Source organism: Gorilla gorilla, chromosome 6, assembly GCF_029281585.2.
Source record: "Gorilla gorilla gorilla isolate KB3781 chromosome 6, NHGRI_mGorGor1-v2.1_pri, whole genome shotgun sequence".
Classification (NCBI taxonomy): domain Eukaryota; kingdom Metazoa; phylum Chordata; class Mammalia; order Primates; family Hominidae; genus Gorilla; species Gorilla gorilla.
The window spans coordinates 136,729,626-136,742,832 of NC_073230.2; the positions used below are offsets into that span (position 1 = coordinate 136,729,626).

The 13,207-nt window shown below is 43.9% G+C and overlaps 1 protein-coding gene across 1 annotated transcript in view; it reads left to right on the forward strand.

The window, feature by feature from the left end:
* The first annotated feature begins 680 nt into the window (after positions 1 to 680).
* Positions 681 to 13,207, forward strand: part of SND1 (staphylococcal nuclease and tudor domain containing 1) — a 437,174-nt gene continuing 424,647 nt past the window's right edge. The window contains exon 1 of the mRNA XM_004046157.5: positions 681 to 1,218. Coding sequence (XP_004046205.1) covers positions 1,141 to 1,218 — 78 coding nt within the window. The 5' untranslated portion in view covers positions 681 to 1,140. The remainder of the gene's footprint in view (positions 1,219 to 13,207) is intronic.

The following is a 13,207-nucleotide window of genomic DNA, read 5'->3' on the forward strand; positions in this document are numbered from 1 at the left end:
CCACATAGTGGGCACTCAACGAATATTAGTTCTCGCTAAACAGTCACTTAAATATTTGTAGGCCCTGGCTCTCCCGTTCCTTCCCCGACCTTTTTACTGGGGCTAGGGAAGGTATCCGGTGGCTGGAGGCGCTTCACACTGGGTCGGGGGAGAGCGTGAAGCGAGCCTTTTCCCTAACGTCACGGGAGCAGCTGGGAAGAGACCGAAGAACGAGGGTCACTCTCCCCTGTATACGTGGCATGTCCTTCCTCTAAGAGACATTTATTCCTCCCACCAACAAACATTAATGGAACGCCTCACAAGTGCTAGACCCCAGAGACACAAACAAGGGCGAGACACACTCTCTGACTACAAACAGGGCGCGCGGCCGCGTGGCAGGTCAAAGCCCACATCGGTAGGACGTTCCACAAAGCTCTGATTTTCCAAGTTCTCTCCATACTTTTAGCCAAGGTAAAATGTCGGAAGTCGAGTGGAGCGGATACGGAGATTCCTCCAGGACCCTGCCTGCGTGGCTCCACCCTCCCAGGCCGCATTCCTGGGTACAGCGGCGCCCACCTAGGTGGGTATACAAGTGTGCGCCCCTGAGGCCAGCGGAGAGGGACGTCATGGGGGAGGTCAGGCGGGAGGGCGCGGCTGGCTCCGCCCCTGGGGCTCCCATGGCCCCCCGCGCCCCCCGGCCAGATGCTGACGTGTCCTTTCCTTCCCACTACACCTCCCGACATTACCTACTCCGGCTGCCCCGGAAGTCCCGCCCCATATTTAGCCCATCCTTGCAAATCAACTCTTTCAGCGCTTCCTGGAACTGGCCACCGTTTTGGGGACCAAGAGGCGGGGCTCCGCGAGCAGGGTGCCTATTGGCCTGAGGTCCGGCGGGCTCTGGGCGCTAATTGGGCGGAGGGCGGTGGCGCTCTGGCACGCTTGCGCGGCGAGTAGAACGTGTGGCGGCGGCGGAGATCGCGTCTCTTTCGCTCCGTGTTCCGCTGCTGCTCCTGTGAGCGCCCGGCGAGTCCGTCCGGTCCACCGTCCGCAGCTGGTAGCCAGCCTGCCCCTCGTCTCGACTCCCTTTCACCAACACCGACACCCACATTGACACCTCCAGTCCGGCCAGCCGCTCCACTCGTTGCCTTTGCATCTCCACACATGGCGTCCTCCGCGCAGAGCGGCGGCTCCTCCGGGGGACCCGCGGTCCCCACCGTGCAGCGGGGCATCGTCAAGATGGTGAGAACGGGCCCCGGACACCGACCCCTCTGCCTGCCTTCGGGCGGGAGTCAGGCATTGACTCCACCTCCCGCCAGCCTGCTCCGTGTCCCAGATCCCCTTTCCTCTGCCCCCTTCCTCACTTTTCGTGGATTCTCCGAATCCTCTCACTAGACGGAAGCAGACACGGAGTCCCCTTGTTCCTTGCCTCCCGGACACCTTGACATCAGGGGTCACAGTGATTTCCGAGGTTGCGGCATTCGGATCTCCTGTTTACCAGGACAGATCGATTACTGATTGATTAACAGAGACAATTCGTTGATATCTGTCCTCCCATCCACCGTCTTTCTGTTCATTTTGACATATGCTGAGTAGTTAGCAGTTTTTCGAGATCCTGACATCGGCTCTTCTCTACTAGTACTTGGCCATCATGAAACTTTTCTGTTCCCACAAACGCTGTTACTTGACTCCCAAGTTTTCTCACTCTGTGGCCCTCTTTTCCTCTCTTTCCCTCCACCTCTTGTGTCGACCTGAAAGCTCCTGATCTTTGTGTACTTTTGACTTCTAAAAGGTTAGGCTGGCAAGAATCTTAGTAATCATCATTGTTCTCCCGTCCCTTAAAGATAAGGAGATAGGCTTGAAGAAGGCAAGTGGCTTGCTTAAGGTCACATGGTGGTTTGGGTTGGAGCCATAGCAAGAGCCCAAGTGTTTGGATTCCTGGTCTAGTGCTCATAGCACTATAGATTCTGCCTGATTTTATATACCCTCAACATTTTGAAAATTCTTGAATTTTGAATTTGAACCTGCAAAGTTTATTTTTACAATTTACTCCTAGCTCCATGATAATTTGATAATATAAATTCAGTTTATCACTTGCCCCCAGTTGTCCTCCCCAAAACCCTTCCAAATCTTGGAACCTGACATTTCTTGGTTTTACCAATTTTCTGGTTTATGATGACTGTAAACTTCTAGATGTCGTTTCATACTGCAGTTCTGACATTTGTATCTGCAACAGCAAATATCTTTTGTGATACTTTCTCCCAAGGCTCCACAAGTTTTGCTGTTGTAGAAAGTTTTGAAAAATTCTATTTTAGGCCTGGTGCGGTGGCTCATGGTGGTAATCCCAGCACTTAGGAGGCCGAGGTGGGAGGATTGCTTGAGGCCAGGAGTTGGAGATCAGCCTGGGCAACAGCAAGACCCAGTTTAAAAAAAATTCTATTTTATTACCCTGTTATCTTTCACAAGATTAAAATGTTCTGCAGCTTATGTGTGTGTAAAGCTGATTTTAAGATCCCCTCGCCCAATTACCATGTGCTCATTTCTTAAGGTAATAGTCTGCCACCAGCAAAGATTCTTGGGATTTTCAGTACTGCCTTTTCCTTTTGTTTATGTGTAATGGAGGGTCAGAACTGATCTGAAACTGAATGAGAAGAGAATTTCCAAGATCCGCATATATTTTTCCTCTGAAATACTGACCTGACCCATGAAAGGATTATCCTAAAGTGGCTCTTCTTTCATTAGCTTTTTCATTTGCACTGATCTTCTCTTTACCATAGGAACAAAAACATCTCTTGGCTGTCCGGTGTTGGGTTTGGCAGTAAGAAAGAGTGGATCTTTCTGAGATTTCTCCTTGCTGAGGTTTAAATTGTTCTTAAAGGTCTCTCTCATTTGTGGAATGGGAATAGAATGAGGCTGAACATAGTTTTGTTTCCGCCAATGCTGGAGGCTTTTAGGGCATCTGGATTCTGTGCGGTGACTGCCCACAAATTACCCCCATGGATACTGAATATCACTAATTACTTGTTTATTGTCATGTCTTGTGCTGAGTATTCTGCTCATATTGTCTCATTTGTAATACCTAACAAGTAGATAACGATTATCAGCCACATTTTATAGATGTGTAATTTGAGGTTTAGAAAGAATAGTTAACCCAAGGACAGGTACCTTATATTGGTAATAAGAGGCAGATCTGAGACTTGAACCCAGGCCTGTCTGCCACGGCACATGGTCTTCAATATCATGCATGATGTCTCTGACTTCATGACTCCAGGGTATTAATTTATAACATGGAGGGTGGGGCCAGTGATGCATAACCACAAATTGCAGGAAAGTGAAGCTGTCTATAATTGAGAAAAGATTAGATGTTACTCCTCGTCTTGTCTGGGAGCTGCTATTATGGTAAATGACTTCATTTGGTGCTTATGGTCTTCACATAGGAGTATGGTGTGGAAGATGATTGAGTCTGGGAAGTGGCATATACAATTCAGTGATTTGAGCCATCTGTACTGAGTATAGATTGCACTGCCTTCTCTGACCACACTACAGGGGATGGGTGAGTTACAGGCAGGGATTAGGGGAGGAAAGCTGAGTGAACTGCAGAGTGACAGGCAGATTTGTGCCAGGCTTAGAAGCCTTGTCTGGAATGAAAAATTGACCACTGGCAAATTGCTCTGTGTGAAGCTCTTCTGCTAAGCAAAGTTGTATTTTCCTGTAGAGTAATAGTTTCCATTGGTACTAGGAACTGCTTTGCAAGAACTCTACAAAGGAAGATGGAGCTCTGTGACAGATGAAAGTGAGAAAGAAATAGTTTGATGAATAGGAAAACAGGAGACACTACTTTTCTGCCTTTTGGGAGAGAGGTAGAAATTGGAACACTGACCTATGCTTTTCATTGTAAACTCTTTGGATTTATCTGGACTCAGGCTGAGCTGAAGGTCTGAAATCGTCTAGGGTTGAAGTTTGCTGCTGTAAAGAGGAATAGTCCTTCCTCTTTTTTGGCAAAAGAAAGTGTTGTAGGGCCGTGAAAGGCACAAGTTTCTTCTGGTCTCTGCTTTGCTATCCTATTAAGTCCTACATTATTTTGTTTAAGGTTGAAGAACTTGGGAATCCAGTTGTAAAACACTTTGACCAATTTTTAAAAAACGAGGGTGATGTTGACACCTGTGTCTGCTATTGAGAGTCGGGGTGAAGGGACAGAGTTGGTTCTGGAATATTTAAGGAGGAAGTGGACAGTAAGTTGATACAGATATTTTGGAGTTGTTCTGTTACAGAAAAAAATCAGCAAGGATGATGGAAAAACTTAAGATGGATTTGTATTTTCTGAGTTGGGATGAGACTAGCAAGTATGTGGGTGGACAAAATATAACCCAGATAAATACATGTCTTCTATCAAATCAGATTTTATTTTCTCGAAACCCTGAAGGATTTAAAATCTGGGTTTCTTTGAATAATTTGCTTGATATTCTTTAACTGCAACAGAATATTGTCAGCAGATGTTAAGTAGATGAGGTTGGGAGAAGTGTTGGGGTACTTACTATAAATTGAGTCACCCCCCTTAGCTTTGAGATGGCTATTTTCTCTGGTTTTACTGACCTGGTTTACTCTCTGTTTTTTTCTCTTTGGGTATGTTTACATGTCTTGTCAAGCATTCGCAACAGCAGAATGAATCTTGAATTCTTGAATCTTCTGTGCTTATCGGAAGCAGCCATGGAGGCAGCATATCTTATCCTACTTATGGTGTGGAAGGCTGAAGGAGGACGGACAGTGCCAAATCCCAGTTCCCATTTCATCTTACCCTCCCCTCACCCACTTAATTGCCTCAGAAGGGGAAAGGAATGCTTCTGCCAGTCTTTTGTTTTATACTAAGAACCATGATTCTCACTGGGTGACCAAAGCAAAGGGACACAAGGGAGGAAAGGGCCATAATTTTCTCTTTCAATGGGACTTGTGCTGTCAGGTTGTTGTAAAGCAAGATGTAGACTTCTTGCTGGGTAGCTTAGTGGTGATTCCTTCAGTGTACAGCCTCTAGGAAATGCCACCTATAATTCAGTTCATTATAGCTAAATGTTTCTTAGGTTTCTTTCTTTTTCTTTTTCTTTTCTTTCTTTTTTTTTTTTTTCAAGATGGAGTCTCGCTTTGTCACCCAGGCTGGAGTGCAGTGGTGCTATCTTGGCTCACTGCAACCTCCACCTCTTGGGTTCAAGTGATTCTCCTGCCTCAGCCTCCCGAGTAGCTGGGATTACAGGCGCGTGTCAGCATGCCCAGCTAACTTTTGTACTTTTAGTAGAGTCATGGTTTCACCATGTTGGCTGGTCTTGAACTGGCCTCAAGCTGTCTGCTCACCTCGGCCTCCCAAAGTGCTGGGATTACAGATGTAATCTTAGGTTTCTGAACTAAGAAGTGTGTGTCTTTGAAAAGTTCAGTGGGGACAGAGAAGTTTGTTGACCTGCTCTTTCTTACGTGTACTTCGCTCATGCAGGAATGTTGCGGGAAGTCAGGGACCCCGAACAGAGGGACTGGCTATGTTGAAGTATTGGGGGTGGGTTCCCCCAATACAGGAAAAAACAAACAAACAAAATCCACCTTTCCTAAGCTACTTAAAATACCCTTCTACTATTCCAAGGGATAAGGTAGCTGAATAACAATATTTTAGAAGGGCCATTTATAAAGAAGTAGATAGGCTAGGATGGAAGGCTTTTCCCTGTGGTCTTAAAATGCCCATTTCCCAGCAGGTAAGCCTGGTAGCTTTTAATCAAGATTGTAAGTAAAGGAACACTAAGTTTTTACTGTATCTTAAAGGTTTTCTGTCATTTTTCTGTCAAAAGGAAGCATCCATCTGGCTCTAGTTATGTTAGCAGTGTAGTAACTAATGAAATAGAATCATAAGCAATCATACTTCCTTTCTTTCTTGAACAAATATTTATTGATCATCTGCTATCTGTCAAGCTCTGTCTGGGCATTGGAGAAACAGAATTTAAAAAGTAGATCAAATTTCTATCCTTATGGCTTATGGAGGAGTCAGATAATAAAGAAGTTAACAAGAAATAAGCATGATCATACAAGATAGTGATACCAGGTAAGGGACTGGGACAGAGTGGTTTGTAGTAAGGGAGAGGGTGGGTCCTTTGGATACTGTGTTTAGGAAAGACTTCTCAGAAGATGGCATTTGTGCTGAGATCTGATGGACATCAAAAACTAACCATAAAGGAAGGGCATTCCTGGCCGAGGAAACAGCAAATGCAAAGCCCCTGGCGTTTCCACCATTGATGATTTATTTTTTATTTTTTGTTTTTTTCAGTCAGGATTTCACTTAGTTGCCAGGCTGGAATGCAGTGGCACAATCATGGCTCATTGCAGCCTTGAACTCCTGGGCTCAAGGGATCCTCCTGCCTCAGCCTCCTGAGTAGCTAGGACTACAGGTGCGTGCTACCACACCTGGCTAATCTTTTATTCTTTTTCGTAGAAATGGGGTCTTGCTATGTTGCCCAGGCTGGTCTCGAACTCCTGGACTCAAGTGACCTTCTCCACTCTGGCCTCCCAAAGTGCTGGGTTTATAGGCATGAGCCACTGCACTTGGCCTATGATTTATTCTTTAGAGTTTTTATAGTAGCTCTTCAGTTTCTTCACGTTCAGTATCCCATGTAAATAGTTTGGGTTTAACCTGAGTTATTATGTAATATATGTGTCTAAGGGTGATAAAAGGAAGAGAGGCAGTGGAGGTGGTAATTTTTCTGGTACCCTGGTGAGATCAACAGCTGACATTAAGTACACTGAATAAATATTAAGAATGGGAGGCTGGGCACAGTAGCTCATGCCTGTAATCCCAGCACTGTAATCCCATCCCTGTAATCCCAGGCCGAAGCAGGTGGATCACCTGAGGTCAGGAGTTCGAGACTAGCCCAACCAACATGGTGAAACCCCATCTCTACTAAAAATACAAAAAAAATTAGCCAGGCATGGTGGCGCGCGCCTGTAGTCCCAGGTATTCCGGAGGCTGAGGCAGGAGAATCACTTGTACCTGGGAGGTGGAGGTTGCAGTGAACTGAGATCGAGCCATTGCCCTCCAGCCTGGGTGACAGAGTGAGACTGTGTCTCAAAAGAAAAAAGAGACTGATAAGAAAAAATACTTAGTCATATGCTTGTTTCTAATAGGATTAAGACTAAGATTTTCTGACTATCAGCTAGTCCTGTGTATTCCCAAAGTCACTATTTTTTTTCTAATGGAGGGAAAAACATGGATTAAAAAAGAAAATGCCAAAAGTAGGCTTTATAAGAGCTAAATAGCATCTAGAACTTGCCATTGTTGATATTTCTCTTAGCATTTTGTTACTACATGGAATTTACTGCTGCTCTGGCCTCTGGCAGTACTTTTTTGCCTAGCAAGCTTTAGTGAACTGTGTTAGTGAAAAGCAAAGTAGCATGCTTCAGGGGATCAAAACTAATTATCAGGTAAGAACTCGCTTACGCATCCTGTGGCTCATTAACATGAGTGGGAACTTCTGAGGCCAGTGACTAGTGCTGGCAATAGTGGGCAAATGATTTGGTGAAGTCTATGCCCCAGTTTATTTGGAGGATGAAATTTGGGGAGCAAGTGAAAATTGTGGTTTCTGTTTGTAGGTTTAGCAGAGAAAATTGGCCAGGTTTTTGAATTCAGGTAACAAGGTATCTAAGGCCTGTTGTCCACTCGCTTCTCAGCATAGGCTAGCTATCCATCTGACAGGTGTGGTTCTAACAGGGGCATAGTAGATATCCTTTAGAGTCTGATCTTTGGATTTGTTTCATTTCTCCAAGAAGAGCATAGGTACATACTGTAGGAAATTTTGTGCATTATCAGGGAAAACAAATGCAATGAAGGAACTCAACTCTTACTGGGCTTATCTGGCTTTTCCTCATATTTCTTGCTGGGAGATGAATACACAACCCGGTTTCTGTTGCTACTTCCTCTCTTGGGAGACTGACATATGCTTTTTGCTTTTACAGCAGAAATTTATGTGGAATCACAGGTTGTAAACATTCGATATAGATGGAATGTTACGGGATTTCACTTACTTTCATTAGACTCAATATGATACATTAATGATCTTTTTCTTCACTCTAATGTTTAAGAAAAAAATGAACAGTGGTTTCAGTTGGCATTTTTTAAAAATTAGGAAGTTAAGCAACTTATGGGAAAAATAAAACATTAAAATTTTGATGTCATTTTCAGATGCCATTTTTGAAATGTGTAATCTATGATATAAACTGGTTTGGCACATTTTCTTCACTTATGTGCTTATCATGTGTGACTTAAGGTGTACCATCTCCTCTCTATTCCTCAACAAATTTTGAGGCTTTTTGTGTTCTTAGTTCTGTTTATGTGGCAAGTAGTCTGCTTGGGATGGTCTTGTAGCACCAACCTCATGTATATCAAGAGGAATAAAGGAGATTTAAAGAATCTGTGCTTAAAGTTAGTAATCTAATTTATTAACTTTGTCCCTGGAAAGCAGCATGGCAGAGAGAAGAGATCATTGGCCCAGAAGTCAGGGGACACAAGTTCTGGCCTGGGTGCTGCCATTTGGGTAATGTTGGGTAAGATATTCCACCTCAAACTCTCCTTTTCTCTAACATGAGGTTGCTGGATGCATTGTCTCTAAGCATCCAGTCCCATAAGGCTGTAATTTTATAAGAAACCCTGTGTTACATTTCATTTAGGCATGCTGAAACAAAGTTGAGAAATCTCATACCTTAACAGCTTGACTTTGAATTGCCGTTTATCTTGCATAAAGCAGGTTTTCTGTTCCTATTCTTTTTTTTTTTTTTTCTAATCTTTAGTTTGAGAAAGAAGATTAGTGGAAATATGGTTTTCCAGTGTGGAAGACCAGAGAGTTAGAATGAGACTAAATGATTGAATGGTGGGGTGGAGAGAGGGTAGATAGAAGTAAGGGGAGTTCTTGGTTTCCTTTCAGTAGTGTATCATGATAAACTAGTGGGAGTGTTGCTTGAGACCCAGAGGAACATGGTTCTGGTGGGTTTTATTCACCTAGTCCTATCTCTGCTTCAGAACACTGTGACATTTTCCTGGTGCAGCAGATCTTGACTTGAGAAGGGAAGGAGAGAGGAGGCAACTTAGGGAGCCTCTGGCTCATAGGGAGAGTCTATTCTTGCCCTGCTCTTGACTGGGAGACTGTGGTGGGAGTGTGGGGGCTAATAGGGTCCTGAGCTCTGTTCTTCTTGCTTGGAGCCAGGACTTTGGTTTTTGTTTAGTTTTGTTTTCAGATCTTTTTCACTTCTATTTAATGCACAAGTACAAGTTGAGTAGCCCTTATCTGAAACGCTTGGACTAGAAGTGTTTCAGTTTTTGGAATATTTGCATTATTCTTAGGGCTTAGCTTCGTTCACCTGGAAATCTGATATTCAAAATCCTCCAATGAGCATTTTCTTTGAGCATTATGTTAGTGTTCAAAACATTTCAGATTTTGGATTTTTGGATTAGGGATGTTCAACCTGTATAGGAATCATTTTAATCTATTCTTGGCAGTTGCTCACACAGTTTCTTTACTTTTGAGTTTATTTTTTATGGTAAGCCTTCTTAAATCCTTTCTGGGAGTAGATTCAGAGTGAGAGAAAGGAGCCCAGTGATTTTCTAAACAGGTCTTCGCATCAGGACAACCTAGAAGACGTTTCCCAGGCATTGAATTAGAAGCTCTGGGACTGGCCTGGAACGGTCTATTTTCAAAAAAAGCCACTCCTAGGCTATTCTGAAAGAGTCAGTTTGGGATTGATCTGGGGCTGGCATGTGAGATCCACTGATCTTGTTTAACTCCTGTACTGTTTGTAGTTGAAGGGGCGGGACATAAATGATAAGTGAAATGTATGTATGTGGGGGTGGGTGCACCAGAATTTTATGAGGGGAGGATAGTGGTTTCTTTCTCTTCGCATTTGTCTTGATGGTTCCCAGGACGCTTTGTTTTTAATTTGTGGCTCAATATTGGGCTGGGGTCCTCAGGGTCCACTTATAGTGACTCAGATCCTATTCCTAGGTCACAACTGACAGCTGAGAAGTTGTTTTATATGCCTGATTTAGGCCATATGCTCATTTTAACACTCATCTGCGACTTTTCCTTCTGTTTGCATAGATTCCCAGGATCTTCCTGTAATTTGGCACCAATAGCTTGGCACATTATTTCAATGGAAGTCTTTAGTGTCATTTACAAAACTAAGATTTTAAATTCCTCGCTTTCTGTTCTTGCAATCCTGAGGCGCTTCATCCCTACGCCTTTTGGATCTCTCCTGTTTCTTATTCATAGGCCCCATTCTTAACAACACTAAAACCCCAAATGATCTACTCAGTGGTCTTAGTCTTTATATTCCACTAGCTTGTCTAATATGGAAGTAAAAATAATTCTCAGGTCTTATGAAGTCCTTATGATTAGGGGTCACATTTACAGTTCCCTTGATGGCCTTTTTTCATTTTGGTCAACAGTTTTCCAGTTTATCCTGGATTTCCTTCAGAGCATTCAGGTGGATGTCATCCAGTGTTAGTAATTGAATAATTGGTATTTCTATACTCAACTTGCTGTTAAAATTTCAAGCAGTAGAGAGGTATGAAGTAAAAAACAAAAATCCCTAGCTGGGCATGGTGGCCCACGCCTGTAATCTCAGCACTTTGGGAAGCCGAGGTGGGTAGATCACTTGAGGTTAGGAGTTTGAGACCAGCCTGGCCAACATGGCAAAACCCCATCTCTACTAAAAATACAAAAATTAGCCAGGCATGGTGGTGCGTGCCTGTAATCCCGGTTACTCAAGAGGCTGAGGGATGAGAATCTCTTGAACCTGGGAGGTGGAGGTTGCAGTGAGCCAAGATCACGCCACTGCACTGCAGCCTGGGTGGCAGAGGGAGACACAGTCTCAAAAAAAAAAAAATCTCTCTCTCTTTGCCCTCCTTGCCCCTCAGTTTTCTACCATTCATTCTCATCCTCCCAGCAAATATCAACAGTATATTTGCTTCCAAAATGTTTCATGCAGATACACACCCTCTCCTCCTTTTTAAAAGAAACTGAAATAGGGTCAATCTCTATGTGTCTGGCAATTTTCTTTTTTTAGTAAATTATCATGACTATCTTTCTGTCGTAGATCTACCTCATTCTTTTTTAATGGTTGGGCGGTATTCCACAGTTTGGATGTATATTATCTATTTTTCTGTTGATGTATGTTGTTTTTAGCTTTTCATAATTCTAAGCACTATTGCACTGATTGAACTGTATATCTTTGTGCTCTGATGCTAGCATTTGTATAAGATAGATTCTAAAAGTGCAGCCAGTGGTACCTTTTTTGTAACCTTTTTGGTTTTTGGTGGTGGTTGGGGTGCTTTACTTGTACCTTAGCTGTTTATTTCTTACAGGTGTCATGTTAGATAAAATTTAGGGTAAAATACTGCTTAGTAGCTCATTACTCAATAGTTTTTTTGTTTGGTAGTTTTATTTCCCCAATAAGACTATTCCTGAAAGCCACTTTGCCTTTTCTGTGGAGGGCAGAGCCCAGCACCTGGGTCTTGGTAAATAATTACTGTTGTCCCTTGGTATTTGGTTCCAAGACTTCCCCAACCTCCCAATATCTGGAGATGCTCAAGTCCCTTGTATAAAATGGGATAGTATTTGCACATAACCCGTGCACAACCTCTTTTATCTTTTTTTTTTTGAGACAGAATCTCTCTGTCACCCGGGCTAGAGTACAGTGGCACAATCATGGCTTACTGCAGCCTCAACCTCCCAGGCTCAGGTGATCCTCCCCCCTCAGCCCGCTGAGTAGCTGGGACTACAGGTACATGCCACCACACCCGGCTAATAAATTTTTTGTGGAGACGGGGTCTCCCTATCTTGCCTAGGCTGGTGTTGAACTCCTGGGCTGAAATGATCCTCCTGCCTCAGCCTCCAAAAGTGCTGGAATTACAGGTGTGAGCCACTGTGCCCAGCCTCCTGTATGCTTTAAATCATGTCTAGGTTACTAATAATACCTAATACAGTGTAAATGCTATGTAGATAGTTGCTATATTTTATTGTTTTTAAATTTTTTTATTGTTGCATTGTTATTCTTACTGTTTTTTTCTTGAATATTTTTGACCCATGGTTGGTTGAATCCACGGATGTGAGGGCCTACTGTACTTCTTTTTTTTTTTTTGAGATGGAGTCTCGCTCTGTCGCCAGGCTGGCATGCAGTGGCACAATCTTGGCTCACTGAAACCTCCACCTCTTGGGTTCAAGTGACTCCCCTGCCTCAGCCTCCCAAGTAGCTGGGACTACAGGTGCATGCCACTATGCCTGGCTAATGTTTGTTTTTTGTATTTTAGTAGAGATGGGGTTTCACCGTGTTGGCCAGGATGGTCTCCATCTCCTTACCTCGTGATCCGCCCACCTCGGCCTCCCAAAGTGCTGGGATTACAGGCGTGAGCCACCACGCCTGGCCTTACTGTACTTCTTAATTGGTTGCCGGCCCCGCCAACCCCAGGTGTCTTAAGGTCTTAATACTGACAGGTGGAGTAGATCCTTTTTGGCTTTGTTTTTATCTGCTTTCTCTGGGTTCTGGAGAGTTCCATGACTAAGGAAATTTTTGACTTCCTAAAGTGCAGATGACAGGTGGAGGTGAGAGGCAAAATCATGTGAGAGAAGTCTGACTTTTTTCCTATTTGCTGGCTCATAGCTCTTCCTCTTTTTCCTTTTTCTTCTTGGATAAGAAGGTGGTGTGTGATATTGTGATGTAAAAAGAAATACATCTGGTCGTGGTCTTCTTGGCACAGAGCTCCTAAAACTCTAGTCATTTCTTTTTTGCTTTTTTCGAGACAAGGTCTCTGTTGCTCAGGCTGGAGTGCAGTGGTGCGATCACAACTCACTGCAGCCTCAGCCTGCCAGGCTTAAGAGATCCTCTGGCTAATTTTTGTATTTTTTGTAGAGGCGGGGTCTCTCTGTGCTGCCCAGGCTGGTCTTGAACTCCTGGGCTCAAGTGATCCTCCTACCTTGACCTCCCAAAGTGTTGGGATTACAGGCGTGAGCCACTCTGCCCAGCAAACAAGCCCCTCTGAACCACACTTGAGTTAATGAGTGACTCTGGGAAGCTCCTAAGTGTGAGTGGGGCCTGGTTGCTAGAGATCGAGTTCAATCACTGATGGCCAGTCATTTAATAAATCATGCCAATGTAAGGTAACCTCCTTAAATGATGGGGTTTGGAGAGCTTTGGGGTTGGGGAAAATGGGGAGGTG